Below are 21280 nucleotides of genomic sequence, written 5' to 3'. Positions count from 1 at the left end.
TTCATGTTCTTTTAATGCAGTTTTTTTAAGACAATTTAAATAAATATATTTCTTATTAAACACCCTAGTTATTCCCAATGGACAATGTTAATCTTCTTTACATGCAACTACAGTATTACAGTTGTGCCTCAATCAAAGCCAAAATAGTAATACTAACTCCTCCACATAAAGTTTAAGTACACAGTTTGGAACAGTTTACATTTGTGGATTATTTTGCAATGAAATAGAAAATGGCAAATACAAAACATATGATATCACAATGAAGTAGAAAGTATTTACAAAAGACTACATCAGAAAAGTTCCTCAATATGCATAATTCCCATTAATTAATGGACATGTGCCCCCTGAGGTGAGAATATTCACAGCCTCTAACCTTCAGCGATTCCTCCAACATAGAAACTACAATATGCCAAAGAATTATTATGCAGTGTTTCCTCCAAGGCTCTAAAGAGATATAGTCCCACCATGCATTCATTCATTTTCTACACCTCAAGAACCCTGTTCCTTGAAATTCCTCATCCTTACCTTAAATTTAGTTCAATACTATTCCAAAATAAACATAGTAAAGTATTTTATTTTTAAATGTCCAAATTCAGCCACACTTGGGAGCATATGAATAGTTTCCACACCCCCATCCTAACAACTTGGAGGGATGCTGCTAAGAAGTGTTTAAAAAGGCCTAAGCTTGTGCTGAACTTTGAACTGGATCTCTGAATCAATACAGGATTTTTAAAGGATGGTATTATAAGTTGCTGAACAAAGGTACTGCTATTATGGGATACATATCCCCAAGAATTAATTATCCACTGGACAAATACAACGCATGTATCTGGGCCATCAATTCCAAAACAGAATGCAACAGCAAAATCCAAATAATGTTTACATTTAACAGGACTGCGGTTTTTGTTTTTTCATTGACAAAATGTTAACTATTTATGGAATAACTTTAAAAAAGGAAGACTTGGTATGCTTATGCCACATTTAATTTAATAAAAAAAAAAAAATCTCCCAGCCTTAATAGAATACCTTACATTTATTTGGATACACAGCTAGTGTCTGGTTCTCTGCTCCTTACATTTTACCTTTCTGGACCTATACCTCAGTTGCTGTTTGTTTTGGGGTTTTTTAATTGTTAATTTTTTATTAAAGTTTTGAATGGACATTTAATTAGTCACTTTTTCTTTCATTTCGTCCCCCTGCTCTGGTATTAAACAGAAAAATATCCTCTTCATAATGGTTTTGTATTGTTTTAATTTTTAAGACAATTAATATTTCAAATAGATTTTTAAATATGTAGTTCTAAACTGGCTTTAAAATAATCATAACAGTGCTTGATTGGCAACTCTCAAGACTACCTGTTCTAAGAATATTTCAAAGCATAGTTGCTGCAGGACAAATGCCTCATTCTGCCATTGAATTTAATCTGGACATAAGAATTCTGTCTATGTTACAAAATGACCCACCATTGACAACAGGTGAAAGCACTGCATGCAGCTGAACTGGTGCTGAACTGTCTTAAACTGTTCTAAACATGGATTGTCCTTATCTACAAGTACGGTTAAACAGTGCTCAGCTCTGATCCAGTTGCACCTGTTGTCAGCAATGGGTAAATTTTCATAGTAGTCAATGGCTCAAAGAGCAGCTCATACATAGTCCATTCAATCTTTCCACTTGCTGTTCAGACTGACCAAAAAAAGAAGATTGTATGCAGTGTCGTTGTAGCCATGTCAGTCCCAGGATATTAGAGACATCCACATAGTTGCTATTGGGGTGCTGATCATTACAGTAGTGCAGACATGTCTGCAGACTGTTGTTCTGGCAGGGTCTAGTGCCACTTTGAGTTGATGTGTCCTAGTCTGCAGGCAGCTTGCTTCTGATGATGAAGAGTTTGGAGAGGTTGGGGGATTGTTTGAAGGTCAGAGGATGGGGTTGAGGAAAGAAACCAGACAATCACTAAACGTTCAAATAAACTCAAGAAAATGATAAAAGACAATTAATCACCTCTTGAAATCTTCACACAAAGCAATCGCTCTATATCTAATCTATCAATCCTCAAAAAAAAACCTGCGTAATGGTGTCAAGAGACTAGCCTGGGAGCTTAAATTCATAACTCTGCTAGATGCTAAATATCATGGACTGAACACAGACACTGGATTTATGGATTATTACAAACCCACTAACAACCTCTCCCCGCTCCCTGTTTTTTTCCCTCTACTCTCCCTTCCATCCTATGACTGGAGGGGTTTTAACTTCACCTTGAATGGTCCCTTGAATTAGGTGTTAACTAGATTTGTCAAACTGTTCCATCTTGTATTTAGCTGTGACTCTCTGAGACCTGATCTACACTATACAGTTAGACCCACTCAAAGCAGCTTGCATTGACCTAATTATGTCAGTGTACATATTACAGCCTTGTCCCACTGATGTACGTGTCCTACTACACTGACATAACTCCCCTTCCATGAGAGGCAGTACTTCGGGCAACACAGTGTTTTTGTAGACACTGTTCTTTACATAGGCTGTTGGCTGTTTTGTCAATTTCACAGCTCCACAGCCCAGCTCCAAGCCAGGCTGCTAGCCCAGCTTCTAGCTTGGGCTCCCAGCTCCCCACTGGGTGCCCTGCTGCTCCCCAAGGTCCCAGCTCCCTGCTGGGAGCATGGCAACCAACTGATCTAGTCATGGATCTCCCTGCAGGCAGCAAGAATTGCTGGGCAGCTGTGGGGAGGTGAGAACCAGGGGGCAGCTGGGCTCCTAGTGGGGAGCTGTACAGAGCTGAATCCTGGCTCTCAACCCCCCTCACAGCACCCTCTTCAGTCTGTGGAAGTGCTCCTGGTGAGGATGTAATTACTGCAGTAGCTATACTCTAACATAGGTCGATTTAAGATCGTAGTGTAGACCTGAGTAAGGCCAGGTCTATATTGCACTTTCATTGGTATAACTATGTCGCTCAGGGGTGTGGATTCCACACCACAAATCCACACCCTGAGTAATGTAGTTTTACCACCCAACCCTGCAAGTAGGCAGTGCTATGTCAACCGGAGAGCTTCTCCTGCCAACATAGCTACTGCCTCTTGGGGAGGTGGATTAACTGCACCAATGGGAGAAGCTTTCCTGTCAGCTAGGTGTGTCTTCACTAACGCTGCAGCAGTGCAGCTGCACTGCTGTAAACTCTCTAGTGTAGCTAATCTAAGCCGCTTAATTAATCCATCCCAATGAGAGGTGGTAGCTATGTCTGCAGGAGAAACGCTCCTGCCAACATAGCGCTGTCCAGTGATGCTTAGGTCAATGTAATTTATGTCGCTCAGGAAGATGACTTCTTCACACCCCCGAATGACATAAATTATACCGATATAAGTGGTAGTGTAGACCTAACCTCAATTTCTCAGACCTGAAAAAGAGCTCTGTGTAAGATCAAAAGCTGGTGGTCTCTCTTATCAACAAAAGTTGGTCCAATAAAAGATCTCACCTAACTTGTCTCTCTTAAAAAAAAATAGATGTCAGTTATCATAATACCCACCATTGCAAATAGTACTATGGACACCTCTCTATTCATTAGGAACTGAGCTGAGACCACCAAATCCTTTCACAAAGGGCAGTGAACAACATTCAAATGTCACTGTTAGTCACTACAACTTTGAATTTGGCCCACACGTATGCAAATGTTGAAGTATATAAACAATAAAGAATATCTTAAAAGGCTTAGAGCTTTTGCTTTTGGAACAGAGAAGGGGGAACACATCTTATCTTTCCTCCAACACTGTAGACAAGGATGAAGAAGATTTTAATGGAGGGGAGAGGTGGGCTTGAACTCTTCTTTCCTCACCAGCAACACTACTGCTGTCCATCTCAATATCCCCCTCTGCATTCAACGATGGACCTCCACATTAGCTAAAGGTGTCTGCTAAAGATGAATAGGGGAGTTCACACCTGTGAACTATTTTAGGCTGCTTATTTGCAGAACCAGGAAGGCAGCACTTCATTAGTTCACATTATTTCTCATTCAAAATGTAATCTTTATAATAAAAAAATCTAAAGTCTCCAGCCTTATGCTTTTCCATGTTCAAATAACACTTTATGCACTTATGTTTACAGAGAATCACTAGCTGGTGTCAAAGTTTGGAACATGAGCATGATTCAAGGGCTCCGGCCTAAGCTATTAGTTGGATAGTTTTACAGCCTCTCCCCTTTGTGATAAAGGATTAGTGTCAATCAGATGTTTAAAATCTGGGTCACGATATTGCAAAATCTCACTAGTTCAGGGCCTAATCCCATGAGGTACTTGAAGGGGAGAGGACAAAGTAGGAGTGCCTCTCAGAATAGGGTCCTTAAATTGTGCCAGCTTTGTGCATCCCTGTATATTAGGTCAAAATATGTGACAGCGCTCTAAATAAAGAGCCTCCATGGATTTATGAAAGCCTTTGATTTTTTAAGACAGCCATATTGCATTATCTCTCTCTAAATAATCAAGCAAGGGAGTTTTTGTAGTGGAAGTGATAAGTCTGACTGCATTTGAATAATATCATCGTAGGCATTAATAAAGATGAATGAATATTGCCTTAACCAGTACTTTCCTTGATATTTGTGGGATTTGCGTTTGAGCAACCTGAACTCTAAATTAACCATATTTTTGTTTTGGTTTTTTAGAAAGAGGCATGTATTAATACCATTATTCACAGAGATAGCTACCAGCACTGATCTGTATTACCCACCCTAGTCCCCACTACAGACCTCAGTGGGTCACATACTTCCTCCCCACACTCCTGCCCCAATGCACAACTTCACTCCTTCATTACACCACAGGCAGTTCTGTACCTATAATATCTCACCTGCATCCCCTCACATATCCCTTTAGTTCCACTCTTCAACACATTCCATTTCTCTTACATTGACTCCCCAAAATTCTCTGCTTCCCCAAGCCAACTCATCTTCTTATGTCCCTCATTATCCTTGTTAAGTACCCCAACTCCCCTCCTATCACCTGGTTGCCTATGAAGCAGTTGCAGAGTGCACTGGGGAATTAAGCATGAGCAAGAATGATTGTGAGACAGGCAGGAGGAAGGGCAAGAAAACGAGTACCGTAAGTTACAGGGGACTTGAATAGGACCATTGGAAGGTTTATGGCAAGGGAAACAGGGATGCATATGAAGGATCTGTAGGGTGAGAGACCAGTCCCTCTGCATAATGCTGCTGTCTTAGTTCCCTTCTATTTTGACAAAGCAGTGCTGCGGGGACTGATGCACCAATGCTGTAGCACAGAACGTGGCTCTCCCCAATGCATCCCCATTTCCTGCACAATCCCTAGTCTCGCCACCCCCAGAGCCCTGTGACAGTCTCCAATATCTTCAATCAACTCCTATACTTCTCTGAATCCCACCACCCACTTCTGCTCACCCACTCACCTCCCCACATTCAAAGTCTCTTCCATTCATGCCCCTCCCTCCAGTCACATATCTCAATTTTCCCTTGGGCAAGTTACCATGGGACCCATCCCCAGAAAAGATTACAGTAGGGAATACCTTTCATCACACTCCCTCCAGAAAAGTTAGCGGGACCAACAACCCTGCCCTTCCCTTCCCTCAAGGAAGATTATAGTGGGGGAGCCCCAACACAGACTTGGGCTAGAGTTTCCATCAGCAATTCCTTGACCAGGCTCTCCACCTCCTGGTTTCCCCAGGGAAATTCTAGGTTGCCAGACTTCACTTGCATTACAATAGTAAAGGGCTACCCCCTCATCCTCCCACTCCCCCAGAACAGGTTACAGGGGGAAGCCCCTCCAGTTCCCCCTTTGGCAGTTTACCTGTCCAAGGCAGCTGGTCGGTCTAGGGGTACAAGTCTCACTCTAAGAGCAGATGGGCGCCGAGACCCCTTTCCAGGCAGGACCCTGTCGCTGCCGCTCGGGGTGTGATAGCTCCCGGCTGCAGGCAGCTCCCCAGCCCCTCACAGATTTAACACAAGCTTCCTCCTCCCCAGTTAAGGGTACCCCTAGGACCCCTGATTCGGGGAGAGGGAGAACATCGAAACCACTTACTAATCTCTCAGTCCTCTCCGCCCTGTCAGTAAACCAACTCAGAGGGAAGCTGCACCGTCTCTATAGCTACTTCCCGCGAGATTTCCTACACTTATCTCCGCGCGAGACTTCCTCCTTACTCCCCACTCCACCTAACCAACCCCGCCTTCCCCCCAAGCCAGGTGACATAAATCACTGACGTCATCTGACCGGCCTGTTAATCTTTTAAAAATATATTTACTGTCATTTTATATTTTAAAATTTAAAAAAATATTTATTCGTTTTGTAGTTTCGTCCGCCATCACCCCTGAATCCGTTACCAAGCAACCGAGCCCCTCCCACTGACCCACGGTCTCAATTAAATTAATAGGGATTTTTTTTCCCCGCGTAGGAACCTTTAAGTAACCTTCTTTTCTTTTGCTATACGTTAACAATTACCAAAACAATTTACATCATTTATTTATTTTTTTTAGCCCCGGTCCGCGCAGTAACGGAAAACAATATGGCGACGGAGAATTTTTTTTCCTCCTTTCAAACCTGTGGGAGGCCATCCCCCTCCTTACCCAGCATGCTCCGCGCGTTTCTAACGAATTTCGGTTCGAGTTTGGAGTTTGGGCGCCATTTTCGAGTGTAGAAGCCGCCAAGCTGCAGCAGGCAGGAGCCGGATTCTCCAGAGCCAGCCTCACCCGGAGTCTTGCCGGGACAGCCCGCCGCCTAGTCCGCGGCCAAGGTACCAGCTCTGCCTGCTGACATGATTGCGAAGCCTGGGACAGCTCGGCAAGCAGCGCTTCGAGTAAAGTGGCTAGTAATTTGTCTGGGGACAGGTGGAGCTGGGGGGCTCCCTTTCCCTGTAACCGGAGCTGGGGGACCTCCCCATGGAGCCTGCCAGGGGGGTAGCTGCTAATTTCCCTACGTAAGCTGCCCAGGCGGGTGGGGAGCAGGGGGCGGTGGATTTTCTTTCCCCCCTCCTTTTCTCCCCTCCCCCACTTCTCTAACCTGCAATTCCGCGGGGTGGGGCGACTGTCCAACTGCCGTACCATCACACCATTGTAACCTTCCCGAATCCCGAGGAGGGAGCGGCACTCCCTCCTCACCCGTAGACGCGGGTGGTGTGATTCTGTCTCTTCGGGCGGCGATCCTACCATCACCACCAGCATTATATCTAGTGAATCATGGGTGGGGGTCCATTGCAACCTATGGGAGAGAGCGGATTCCCCGTTGTATCCTTATGGACCTATGGGGACCCATTCATCAGACACCAATCACTGGAGGGGAGGCACAGTAACAAGTTGAGAATTTCAGAGGCCCGATTTTAATCTGTCTACAGCCTAGGGACGGTTTTGTAATAGCATTTTTAAGTACTTCTGACAGTTATACCCCAGGGAAACCCCTAAAGACCCAGACCAAGAGGCTGTGGGGAGCTTTAGGATGACTAGTTATTCAAAAAAAAAAATCTGAGAAAGGCGCAACACAATCTCTCGTCGCTGACATCAGTTATTTTCCTCAAATTGAATCTCTTCCAATGAGGGAGTCTTTAAAACAAACAATTTCTCCCCTGTTGCAATGAGACTGACACTTGGCAGCAGGTCTGTAAGTGTTGCTTTTAAGAAACAAACACCTTTGATTTTACTTTTTCTGGGCGGTGGGTTTGGACATAAACATTTATTAGATGGTCCGGGAGTAACTGGTACGTGATTCACGCTTGGCGAGGTGACCTAGGTGTGAGGGAGACTAAGATTTAAAAGCTGGTGATAAATAGTTACATTGTTAATGACTCTCTTAAATCTATTTTCAATCTATTTTTTTATGGTTGACTACCCTGTTCAAGATGAGTTACCGTTAAAAAAAAAATCCTGTGAACGTAGTCTTTTTTTTTTTTAAACAGCTATTGTGGAACCCTTCATAACGGGTATATATTCAAATTGCCTTAAAACGAATTCTCCCGTTCTCTCTCCCTGTCACCCCCATTTTCCCAAGTGAAGGACTCCTCAAATGATTGGCACCCATTGTAAGATGACTTTCTAACCATGTCAGTTTTTTATCTTGTGAGAAGTAAACTTTCTCGTGTCTTTTTTTCTTCTCCAAGTTAAATTCACCATTTACTGTAATGGAATAATTTAGAGTCTTAGACTCTTCAGGGAGAACATTTTACTACTTCAGGCTTCTTGCTTTCCATCTTTCTCCTGAGTTGCTTTCTATTCTTGCTTTTTTGGCAACTGCTGTACATGCTAAGTGATGGCCTTTTGTACTGTTTTTTCTTGATTTAACATCAAATCTACTTCTGAAACTTAATTTGCTTTGTTTGGTGCTGTCTTTAAGTGTTGAACATGATCTGAAGAACAATAGTGAGCATTTAGCTATATTTTTGGAAGACATACAGTTTAGTTTAATATCCTTTGGACAAGAGACTTTCTAGACATTGGAAATAGTATTTGAGTATTACTAAATTGGGTTACTGAAAATAGTTGTTAGAAAATCTTAGGTGTGTATATAAAAGTGCTCCTTCAAGTACATATCTGCTTGGGATGTTCATTCAGTTTGTTTATTACTAAAGTGACACTTTTCAGCAACATCATAATTATTCTTTATCTGAATATAGCTGTTATGTTTTAAGGCTGCCATATCAGAATGTGTCTGAATGATAGGTTTCAATGGATGGATCTGTCCTACTAATATCTAAAAGCTACGGAGATAAAGCTACCATTTTAAGGGACTTTAAAATATGGTGACTAAAGGCTATATTTTAGTTTCTGTTTGAAATCCTGATCCTATCTTCAAAATTCATGTGGATTTCACTTTATTATTAGTCATTTGGACACACATGCACAGTTCTAAGCCCTTAACGGGTGATACGCCCAGCACTTGGGTCATGGGGTTTTTCTTGTTTGTGTTAGCAAAGGAGACATATCCCTTGGGTAGTTTGATTGCTTGGAATCGGAGGGGAACAGCCAACAGAAATCATGCCAAGCAAGAGCACCAAAACCTCCACTGCAGCCTGTCATAAAGGCAAAGAGCCTTCATTGGAGGCATCCACCACTGATATGGAAGTGGAAAAAGAAGCTGATACATGCATCAGTGAAGCATCTCAGCAAGGTATGTGTTTATTATGATTCTGATGTACTATGCATGTCAATTTAGTGAAGGTATATCTTGGTGATAGTATCTTGCTGAACTTAAGGCTACTCCAGTGCAAATTCAGCTTCTTTCTTTCTTTCTTTCTTTCTTTCTTTCTTTCTTTCTTTCTTTCTTTCTTTCTTTCTTTCTTTCTAAGAAGGGATACTGTAACTTTTTATTCTGACAAATTGAATTTAAATCTGATTTTAGAACTGCAAATATGGCTTTGAAAGAGTTAAAGGATTTGCATCAGTGTTTTAGTTTAGGTAAAAATGCTGTTGGTAGGTGATTTTTCTTCCAACTAAGCCTAGATTTCATATTCTTGCTACGTTGTCTAGTACTTCCGATTGTGATAGAATAGCTGGATTACTTTAGCTACAGATGCATCCAGCAACATAGTATTTCTGGGGCTGAAATAAGTGGCAGTATGTGATATTTAAATTCTTCTTTAAACAAATTACTTTTAGGGAATTACTCGTTATGTATTAAACTTGTACTAGAGTTGATTTTTTGCTGGAAATATCTGTAGAAAGGCTTGTGACTGTCCTTTTAGGTAGCCATGTATGTGTTGTTGTTAAACTAAGATGTTTGATAAACAGTTAATATGTGGAAAGTGATGTCAGAGTTGTCTACTTGAATAAAAAGTTGCTTTTAACAGTTGAAAAGCTGTTTTACTTAAAACTATAATTGAAATCCACAGGGCCAGTTTGTTTTCGTAACAAACTTCCTGCCTTTCAAGAGTAAGTTGTGCTGTCATTACAGTTTTCAGGGCATTGTTCAGCAATCCCCAATCTCCTCCTCCTTACAGTGTGTGTGAGCACGCCTGAAATGTGGCTGTCCAGTTATTAATTAGGAAGACTTTGCCCATTTGTTGGGATTTGTAGGCTTTTTAATGTAACGGTTGTGGCTATTGTAATTCCACACTGTCTTGTAAAGTGTTAGACTAAGAATTATGTAATGAAAGAGTAAACCCACTAGTGAACGGATCGGGCATCTTAAGTGTCTACGTTCTAAAAATTTAGCTCCTCGGAAGAAAGGTGCTTTAACTCCAGTTACGTTCAGTTTTAGTAATTTAAAGAGAAAGTATAGATTCCTTGTCTGTGTAGAAGCAAATTTTCCTACTTTTTCTACTTGAATTAGGCATTTAGAAGGTCTCTAGTCATTGAGAGATTATATAGTTTTCTTTCTTCTTATTTTGGATGTTTTTAGCAGCCTCAAATGGATTACTTGATAATCGAAGTTTAGAAGAGATTTTGAGTAGCATCTCTCCTCCCCCACCTCCAGCAATGACCAATGAAGCTGGAGCTCCTCGCCTCATGATAACTCATATTGTAAACCAAAACTTCAAATCCTACGCAGGGGAGCAAATTCTGGGACCTTTTCATAAGGTATTTTTCTATTTTAAATAACTTCTAAACTGAAGTAAGATTTGTTGTGTCTCTAGTACTCTTTACAGTACTGTGAACACAATTTATCCACAAATAACTTCTTATTTTAAATATTTAAAGTGGAAGAGTGAGAATTACTTTAATGATGATACTCTATTTTATTTAAAGGACAATAGGTTACTTATAGACAGAGTGTAAGTTTTTGATACTGTGCCATGCTTGAATTAGAAGTAAACCACAACTTAAGCATATATATTTGCTTTATTTGATTTACTGAACAACTGTTTAGGAGTTAAATCACAAATACAAGAAAACAATTATGTGGTTAATTATGAACTTGTTTCTTTGTAAGCCATTCTTACTGGGTACAATATAGCTTTGAGTCTACAGGATAAAACTTAGAAATCTGAGCTAACCCGAGGTGTGTTTTGAATAGGTTGTATTCCTCCACCCCACCCCACCCTTAGCAGTAAAAACTAAGCGTCCCAATAGTCTGCAATTTCCTGCACTAGAAATAACAGTATTTTCAGCTGTCCACAAATGAAGTAGATTAAGCGAATTGGCAAGTGTCTATTGTAAATTTGAATGTTGTTTCTTTCTGTTATACAGCGTTTTTCTTGTATTATTGGACCAAATGGCAGTGGAAAATCCAATGTCATTGATTCAATGCTTTTTGTATTTGGGTATCGGGCACAAAAAATCAGATCTAAAAAGCTTTCTGTGCTGATCCATAATTCTGATGAACACAAGAATATCCAGAGTTGTACAGTGGAAGTTCACTTTCAAAAGATCATTGACAAGGTACGTATTCTTCTGGTTTTTTGTGGTTTTTTTGGTTTTAAATGATCAGGCTGGTTTTTGCTTTTTGTGGGCTTTTTTTTTTTCTTTTTTTTTTTTTTTTTTTAAGGATTTGGAAATTTAACATTTTACTGTCTTTCTTAATATGGAACTATCTTAGGATGGAAATCTTGCCCATGTGATCGGTTTACCTTTATGAAGTACGATACCAGTTCAAACTAACTGGCTGAAAAAGTACATAACTTCAAGGAGATCTGTTTCTTTATAGTGCTTAATTTCTATTTTGAGTAGATAATTTTCATTAGAACTTCTGGATGACTAGTGTTTGGTATTACATTATTTTTAGAGTTGTTTAGAAATACTAAATCTTCTTATTCTAGTGTCACGTTATATTAGAAATGTTCCTTTTAGATACTTTTTTAGGGTTTCATGCTACTGATTTAATTGATACTGGGTTTTTTTATAGGCCTAAGAACAGATACAATGTGTTCTAAATTGTAACATGCACTATGGATTTTTTTTTAAAAGATATGAGGATAAAAACTGAATTTTTTACACCCATCAGCCTTACATATTTTCTACTTCAATATCAACTTACAATAGCTTAAAGTTCAAGTTTTAATAGTATATACACACTATTTACTTTACAGTACATACATTATCAATTTAAACAATCACAGGACTTTCACCTAAAAGCCTAAGTATATATTTAGGGATAAGATTTCGATGTGACCTTCATTTTGGCTGAATTGGGTGTATGTTTGGGGAGGGTGGGAGGGGAAGTAGAATTCAAAACATCTATTTTGCTTTCCACTTTACTTAGAGCAAATTTTTGCATAGTATTGTTGATTTATTGTTACTTACAGCTTGAAGGAAATTTATTTTTCAATAAATTGTTCAACATTGCTCAAATACTAACTTAATTGCCCAATAAATGTTGTTTGGGATCTTTGTGTGCATGCAATTGAAGAAATAAGGTAAAATGTAAGTTTTTTTCTGATGTAAATCATAAAAATCTTCTTGAAAGTCAAGCTTTAGTTAATAGATTACCAGAATATATAATTCTAGCCCAGGGTATAGTAAAAACAGACTCTTCATGCATTTTAGTTGAAGCACTGTTTGTCTGCATTAAATTATATTTAAATACAAATAACATTTTGACTGGTATTTGTATTATACTAGCCTGTTCCAATAATTAAATTTATTGTGGCTTTTATTTGTATCTGTGTAATACTTAAAAGCTAATTTCATGAAGTGAAACAACTTCTGAATGGATATGATAAAGTTGATTTTTGCTTTTGGGGGTTATTCAAGAAAAGTGGTAGATCAATTTCTTAAATTTCAGAACTGATGCATGTTTCTTTAAAACTTCCTTTTTAAAAATAAAATGTGATGTTCGTTGATTGCAGCTATTGCTTTCAGGTAAAGCAAAGATCTCTTGACCAGCTAAAAAAACATTACATATATAAAAAAATGTCTGTTTTTATTGTCCCTTTTTTTTTTGTATCTTTTATTTGTATAATGGTTTCAGAGTCACTTAGCTGAAGTAACAACTCTTCCCTAGCCTTGCAAAAAAAAAAAAAAAAAAAGACACTAAATTATTAAAAAATAAGACAGCAATTATGTTAAAACAGCCAGGGCTTCCTAGTACAGAGATTAAAAAATGTAGCAGCTCTTTTGAATCTGAAGTAGGATTTTTCTTTTTGATATGGTGGAGAGTGTAGCAAGAAAAAAAATCTATATTAGATGCTAAGCAGAGAGTATGGTCTTTTAAAGCAGTAGCTGGGGTAAGAGGTGGGAGAAGCATAAAATTAAGGCCCACTCAGTTTAAACTATATAGAGTGCTTCTATGCTGTTTTCCAGACTGTTTTTGGAAGCAAAAACACTGCCTGTTTAGTGAGGTGTATGTGCTCTCAGATTTATTATATGCTTCAATAGAACTGGGAACTAGGGTACAGTTGCCTTGTAAAAGCGTGAGCATGAGGGTAAAATTGCACTTAATGGTGAAATCTGAAGTAAGTCTGTGAGTTAATACTAACAATTGTTTTTCTGGTTTTGTTTTTTCCTCAAAACAGGAAGGGGATGATTACGAAGTCATTCCCAACAGCAATTTCTATGTATCTAGAACTGCCTACAGAGATAATTCTTCTGTCTACCACATCAGTGGGAAGAAGAAAACATTCAAAGATGTTGGTATTCTGCTTCGAAGCCACGGAATTGACCTGGATCATAACAGATTCTTAATTTTACAGGTAAGTCTGATTAGTTGTGAGTCTGAAAATTTAACTTTTCTTAGACTCCTAACAAAGTAAATCTGTCAAGGTTCTCTGAGTCTTGTATTTGAGGCCTTAAAGTACTCTAGCAGCACATCATGGTTTGCATGCTCTAGCAAAAATGCGAATCATTATTTGCTGCTTTAGAAATTTAAGGAAGAGAAACGGTTGAAGATACTTCTAGTATAAAGGTTTGTACTGCTGAGTGTGTTCCTGAAATTTGGATGAATAGAAGAATTGCTATACTTGTTCCGCCCTAGCAGCACATAAATATTGGTGTAGTAAAGTAAATCTTAAACCCCAATATTATTGTGCTGCTTAAGCGTGGCAGAGATTCAGCAACTTGTTTATCCTTTAGATAAGATGCGTCAATTCTGAGTTAACTCAAACGTGAAATTATTAGGTTTGTCTACATAGTGTTTTATGACATTGAAATGCTTTTACTTCAATAGTACATACGTATTGAAATTAGCTAGTATATACAGACTGAAAGCAGCACAATCCTATTGTCACTTTAAGCACACTATTATTTACACTTGTTTGACAACTGAGAAGATGGAGTTTTAAAAAATACACTTCTTGAATGAAGTATTTGGGTACATAAATCAGCCTTGCACAATTAAATAATTAAAGCTCACAGCAAACCTCATTCGATCTTTTTAAAAACATTTTTTATAGAGAATTTGCCATTCCTGTAACTCTCTTGTTTTCACTGCCTGGTTCAAAGATGAAATGGCTGGTATCCTACATTCACCATTTGAGACAAAAGTTGCAGGAAAGCATCCAGGTGTTCCCAACTTAATAATTGGGTGTTTAGAATATGTAAACAACAATATTTAAAATGTAGGTTGAGTTATATATGTAAGAAAAAGTAAACAATATACTCTAGTTTTTAAAAAAAAAATTGGCAAGTTATTTTGCAGACTTACACAAGTTTAGAAATGATCTAATATAAAATGATTGACTTTTATTGAATTATAGTGGGTCAGGAATCTGTTCTGAGACTTCATGGCTTAGTTAGTATGTAATTGAATTTCAGGGAGCAACTTGAGGCTTTTATAGTTGACTACATACTTTTCATCAGGTCTATCACTTTTGTCAAAGGAGCTTCCAGTTTTACCCATCCACCAAAAAACAAACTAACTAAGTCATTTCGTTTGTTCAACTTTCCTTATTCTCTCAGTCTTTCCTATAATCACCACCTCCCAAAAGACAGGTATATTTTTTGAATCTCCATATTAATTAGCTTTGGCTCTTCCTAGCCTTGTAGATAGATAAGTAAAGATGTGCCCTCAGCAGAGGTGAAAATTAACTGACAAGAACTGTATTATTTTTAATATTGCTTCTGTTGAAGTTTCTAAGTAGAATAGAATAGTACAATAGAAGTACAAAATATTTTCTCTTCAAAAACAACAAAAAAATCAGCTCAGTTTTAGAAGAAAAAATAAGATGTTTTCTCCACTACTAGGATGAGGGCAGGAAAATATCAGGGAAAGAATCCTGCTGCCAAGCATACTTCTTTTTAATGTAGGTGGCTTCCCTTCCCCTCTCCCTCCTTCCCCTGTCAACCCCCACACCCCGCAAAAAAAACAAACAAAAAAAAAAAAAACCAAGCAAACCCTCCACCCCCCACCCCCCAAAAAGAAGGATTTTCAGAAGTAGTGAAAACTCACGTATTATGGGACTACCAAAATTAATTTTTTAGAAGGGAGTCTCCGCATGTGAGTCCCACTATGTATCTGATGATGGGAAAGAGAGTGAATGTTGTATAACCCACATTAGGCCCATCACTGCTGCCTTCTGCCCTTTCTTCTCTCCTACTCCTCCTTTGGCCATGTGTGGGTGAAGTACTATTGTTAACTGTGCAGAGGAAGATGTACCAGATTTCTATACAAATAGTCTTTCTGAAGAAGCAAGTCCATGTCTCTGTGCAAATGTCTGTAGAGCTCTTCAAGTGGATGCTGATGATTAGCTGACTCAAAGGGCATGTGAACTGATAACTGTCAATGGGGTAATGTGGCAGTCTTGAATATTTGAGTGCTGGGGATTATAGCTAAAATATTTGTGTAAATATAAAGAGGATTAGCATAACTACTTTGTTGCAAGGACTTTTTTAAATATGGCTCTCCACATGATTAAGCACTTCATGTGTGTGATGCTGTAATTTAAGAATCAATAAATAACATTACCACTTAAGTGTTGCTACTTTTCTGTTATATAACTGAACCCAGACTTAATATATCCTTGTTTTTTGCAAAGGTTTAAATTAAAAGGTTTTTTTCCAAGTCCAATTTTAAGTGGTGAATATCTCAAACCCTGACAAAATAAATAGTGTATATCAAGAATGTTGTGCTCATTCTGAGGAGAAGGCCCAATTCCATTTTTAATTATGGGGTGTGGGCCAGTGTGTAAATTTAGGATATATACTACTGTCCTCATTGATAAAGGTGAAAGTTAAGCTGTGGACTGAGAAGTTTGTATAAACATCTAGTAATTAGAGTTTTAATTATTCAGTACTTAATTACTGCATTCAGTATTCCTCGGTGGAAAAAATACTTACCTTTTGGACTACCACTATTTCTACTTCATTTTCTTCTCTCTCTCTCTTTACTAATGGATTTAGCTGCCTGACTTTTGGCACCTAAATTTGAAAATTTTTGTCAAACTATAAGTGAATTAGGATGGTTCTCTCGATCAAGTCCACTTACTGTTGTTTGCTATTCTGAACACACTTGAAGCACAATTTCTAAAATAGCAGCTCTGTCTACAGTCTTCACAGAACCCTTTTTACATTCTGCACATTATCCTGTGATTTTTTGGGGGAGGGGGAACAGAAGCAGTGCCATTTACAATAAAGAGCCCTGATAAAAAATGTTACTTAGGTATTACACCCTCTAACAGGATCTAAAAGCTTTGTTGTAAAATTATTCTCCCTCTAAAACTGGACTTGACAAATATATTTTGGTTTTAAACCTTTGAAAACTGTTTAAAGACTGGCTTCAGTTAAAATGGAAAATTAGCAACATTTAAATAGAGGAAAATGTTACCTAAACGTCAGCACCACATATTTTAGATTTTTAATAAAATTAACTGCTATAAAATATTAGCATTTTGGAGGTAAGCACTTAAAATTGTCCAGGTATACCTTTCAAATATGCCAGAGGCTATCTAAAACTACAATAAAAATGAAATTTGTCATTGTAATGCTTATAATAAAAGCATATCATATTGTAGAAATGTCTAGCATCTTGCAGCTGGGTTTAAGATCACATGTTAAAATGTTACTGCAATTGTGGTGTAAAATGGTTACAATCTGTAAATGGCACCAAATAAACTAAGGTTATTTTTTTAAAATCTTGTTTACAATGGCAATGCTATGAATGTATACATAGAACAAGAATTGAGTTAATTTGTCTTTGATGCTCTGGCTACAACAGGCCAAACTCATGGAGGAGGTGGTTATGCTTTTTGTTGCTCAACAGTGGCTCCTCCAGACAGGGATAAGTATTGAGTTCAGGGGGCCAGCTTGTTTGTTTATTTTTTGATGGAATGATGATAGATGTGACTAAAAGGAATACTAACTAAATGGAAGGACATCTAGAGATCTGTCAAGATCAGAGACTTCCCAGGGATTGGCAAAGACTCTTGAATGTGATCAGCAAGTGAGGGGGAGGGCGAATCCTATTATGATTACAATTCTGCTAAATGTCTTCAAGATAAGAGGTATATCATTAACTTTACTCTCCTCTAAAGAATAGTGGAAAAATCCAGCCCTACAATAGATAGTTGACTCCTATTCAGTTACTTTCCAGAATAATCTTAATTTCTACTAAAATGAAGAAGTATTAAAAGTAAAATACTGTGAGACTTCCAATATGTTCTAAAATTCTGATTTTAGTAGAAAGTAGGATTTCTTGAGAAGTCAGAGTAGGAACCAGCTATCCTTAACTTTCAACCTACCTTAAAGAAAAAAGCCTTATGTGCTGAATATATCCTTTTATGCTGATTATTTAAAATATACAATTCTAATCTTGGTAGGGTTTTAATTCTAACATTTTCTGGTAACCTTTAAGTAATTTTAAAGAAAAAGTACAGTCCCTATCGTTCTATTATAACCGATTGGAACAACATTTTGCAATGTACTAATAAGTATTTTAGCCAATGGCAAGATATTTTTGTCTTATGGATAGTCAAGACAGTGTGCTGCCAGCAAAAGTTTAATACATTAGAATTTCCTTTTACCTGTTGGCCTATGGAAATATTTAGGAATAATTCTTTTTAGTGGGTTGGGAGAAGCAGTGGTCAGTGGTTGGGGGAGCAGTTTTATTTCCAATAAGGAAACAGGGTTGTTGGAGTCTTTTTTTCACTTTTAGGACAAGTTTCTGAGCAGCGGGTAGGATTAATTTTACATAATTTCTTTATTGCATTTGTTTTAATCCATATTAAAATTCAATTCCTATATGTAAAATGCTCAGAAGCAATACACAGCTTTATTCACGTAAGTACTAAAAGTAGTTTTTGCTGCTGCTGTGTTAGTGTTATGCTTCATGCTGAAGTGAACCCAGTGTAGTGTGATATGATGATTGTGGTGCCTCTTTTCTTTCTTCCAAGTATTCTAAAACCTAATGTTGTTATTTAGAGGTCACTGAATCTTTCAGTAGACTTCCAAATCAGATAAACATTTCTCAAAAAAAAAACCCCAAACAAACAAACAAAAACCCAAAACCCCAAATGTTTTGTGGTTTGAGAAATCTGACTTTCTGAAGTTTAACACACATGCCTATTGTATATTGTCTGATTTAAAGTCTAAGGTGCAAAGAGAATTCTCAGTTATATTTAGGGAGTGTCATCTGATACTTTTTATTGAATTTGTTCAGAATCTGACTTTGCAAATCATAAAATCTTCATTTGCTTACAGTGTTACTCTTTGTAATTAGTAAATTTATTGAATACTCTTGGGAAAAGTGGTGGGTTTGTTTTGTGAGTTTGTATTAAGTGTGTCTGATTAACCACGGGTGTAGACAGACTGTACATTTTGAATCTCATCTAACTATTTATTAGGAACTAATGGAGAAGGATTAGTATTTGTAATTGTTTTATCTTAGACTGATTTTTTAAAAATAAATTATACAATCAAATGTTGCATTTTCTTGAGATTTGTCAATCTCTGATTTGAATTTAAAAACTAAAGACTCTGACTTAAGGAATCATATTTAGCACAGAGCTGAACAGGATGTTCTTGAGAGAGCTTCCAAAATTACAGTCAAAATATGTGTAAATAACAGCTTACAAAGATAACTCTTAAATTGGAGCACTACTGCTTTATGGACACATAATTATCCTAAACAAAGTTCAGCTAGTAGTGTAGTAGGTTAATTTGGAATTTCTCAGCTTTGGACAATTAGGGTGTCATTGAAAGTTTCCTATATATGTGCATCTACCAAACATTTGGACTAAAATTCTCAAAATATGCATCTAAGATAGTTATAGGACTGCAGTATGTAGTTAAATTATCCACTGTGTTATATTATTGATTATCTTTCTCAACGCACACTTAGTGATGCTTTTATTTTTCTGGGGATGTACAGACAGAAATTATAAGGATGGTTTCACCAAGTGAATTTTTCCTATTTTGGCACATGTGGAGAAATTGCAGGCTAGAAAATGGGATATAACTGCAAGAGAGCTGAGCAGAGGCACCAATAGGGATGGGACTGGAAAAATAATAGATTTGTAAGGGTATAAACTTAGAGCAATGAGAGAAGTGTGATAGACTACTTTGCAATAATATAGGGGAGAATAAGATAGCATTGCTTATCAGGTGCATAATGTGTGACCTGAAAATTCTGTGGAATTCAGTTTCTTGGTTAGAGCTTTTTTGCTTGAAAAAAGCATCTCAGTTGAATATGATGTGTGCTGAACAGTAAAGGTCAAATGTGGCTGCCATTATAAAACTCCATTTTGAAAAACATATCCAGTATTTACATTTTTAGCATTAATACCTTTTCTTTCTTCCTTCCTTCACCTCACCTCTTCATTCCCCATCCCCATTTAAAAGTCAGTTACCATGAAGAAATAAAGAAAACTAGATATGAAGGCATTTCTTTCTAGCTCAATAAACATCATAGTGGAAGAAGAACTACAAACAGGAGTGGATATGAAACAACACCGGGAGTGTGCAAGCTATCATTTGATAGGCATTAATGTTTTGCAGCTCCTTGGGGACCTTTTATCAGATGAAGCTGTGGTCTCAGTCCATTTGTAGGAACATACAAAATGGAATTAGATGAACAATCTGGTATGACATCTCTGTAACAGTGGCCAGCGTTGGATTCAGGAATTGAAAATTACACTGGCTTGAGACTTTGCCTGGACCAGTGAAAGCCAAAGGGCCAGATCTTATCATTTTTAAGATAGCTGCATCAGATAATATGAATGCTATGTTGTGGCCTGCCAATTCTCACCTTCTTGCCTATTTCACCTCAGTCCTAACATAACTTGTACTGGCTATTGCAAAAAACTACAGCCAAGACTAGTAATTGCATCATCTAAGGCTTTATTTCAATTTGTCTACAAATTTAAAGCCTTTAGGTAGGCAACATGTCTTCTAGCTCTAGTGTATCTCAAAATGTCAGCTTCAATCAATATCTCCTCTTGCTGTGGGTGAAATGTCATGACTCAGCTGCATATAAATTTATCCCACAAACTGAGGTTTAATATCCCTCATCCTTATCTTAGCTCTACTGTGCTTGATACTCCAAGGGAGATGCACCACTAGAAACTCTGCTGTAAATAGGCAGCTTGTCTAACCCGCCATATTAAGGCCATGTCTACACTACAGAGCTTACAGTGACACAGCTGTACCAATGCAGCTGCATCGCTGTAAGATCGCTCGTGTAGCCACTCTATGCTGATGGAGAGAGCTCTCCTGTTGCCATAATAAAACCACCTCTATGAGCAATGTTCTACCGCTGACATAGCGCTGTCCACACTGACACTTCTATCAATGTAAGTTATGTTGCCCAGGGTTTGGGTTTTTTTTCACACCCCTGAGACAACATAATTTACACTGGCAAAAGTGGTAGTGTAGACAAGCCCTAACATTCTCATACAAGAACTGAAAAGGGGAGGCCACTCTTTTGATCAATCAAATTAAAAAGTCACTTTTCCTTCACAGGGCAACTGGAGTCCCACACCGTAGTCCCTGCATTGAACAGTTCTCATTTTTTTTTATATTAAGCAGACCTTTTTAAAGGAATTTAAATTTTTTTGAAAAATCAATACACCTAGCATGTGATGATGCAAACCCACTATATAAATGTCTTGCTAGCAAGAAAATAATTATTTAGTTCACTCACAGTCAGTGGATTAGCATGGTTACTGGCCATTATGGAGATACTGGTTACAATGCCATAGAGTATTGAACTTTAAGGAGAATGTCAGTCTACTATATCTTACACATGAAGAAAAACATGAGTACAGAGTGAATTCAGACTTTTACAAATACATCTTAGTTTGAGTTACAATTCATTATAAATAGGTCCTTATAAGAACTGTAGTGCTAATTTTCAGATCGTTTTTGTTCTGAATTGTCTTAGTGCAAACACACTCTTCACCTTTTCATGTAGTTAATGCATTAAAGTGTTGTGCAAAGACTATACTGAAGAAATTAGGTGTAATTAAGATAAATTTATCATGAT

The 21280-nt window shown here is 37.8% G+C and overlaps 2 protein-coding genes across 7 annotated transcripts in view; one reads left to right on the top strand and one right to left on the bottom strand.

Annotated features, from left to right (window-relative positions):
- Nucleotides 1–7129, bottom strand: part of IFT80 (intraflagellar transport 80) — a 117405-nt gene extending 110276 nt beyond the window's left edge. For 3 of the 5 annotated variants that reach the window (XM_067544366.1, XM_067544558.1, XM_067544634.1), the window contains exon 1: nt 6029–6160. The gene's annotated coding sequence lies outside the window, so the exon portion shown is untranslated. Of the gene's footprint in view, nt 1–5797; nt 6161–7003 lie in introns of those variants that run through there. The other 2 variants (XM_067544430.1, XM_067544486.1) reach the window with 2 other exon arrangements.
- SMC4 (structural maintenance of chromosomes 4) overlaps nt 6610–21280 on the top strand; it is a 94059-nt gene continuing 79388 nt past the window's right edge. The window contains exons 1-5 of one of the 2 annotated variants that reach the window (XM_067544161.1): nt 6610–6737; nt 8902–9100; nt 10331–10509; nt 11119–11310; nt 13383–13559. In XM_067544161.1, the coding sequence (XP_067400262.1) occupies nt 8968–9100; nt 10331–10509; nt 11119–11310; nt 13383–13559 (681 nt within the window). In that variant the 5' untranslated portion in view covers nt 6610–6737; nt 8902–8967. The remainder of the gene's footprint in view (nt 6738–8901; nt 9101–10330; nt 10510–11118; nt 11311–13382; nt 13560–21280) is intronic. The other variant, XM_067544240.1, reaches the window with a different exon arrangement.

This window comes from Emydura macquarii, unplaced genomic scaffold (assembly GCF_026122565.2).
Source record: "Emydura macquarii macquarii isolate MOO-44397 ecotype Brisbane River unplaced genomic scaffold, CSIRO-AGI_Emac_v2 contig_18, whole genome shotgun sequence".
In the NCBI taxonomy this organism is placed as follows: domain Eukaryota; kingdom Metazoa; phylum Chordata; order Testudines; family Chelidae; genus Emydura; species Emydura macquarii.
Note: the sequence above shows the minus strand (reverse complement) of the source record. Positions and strands in the feature narration are given on the sequence as shown.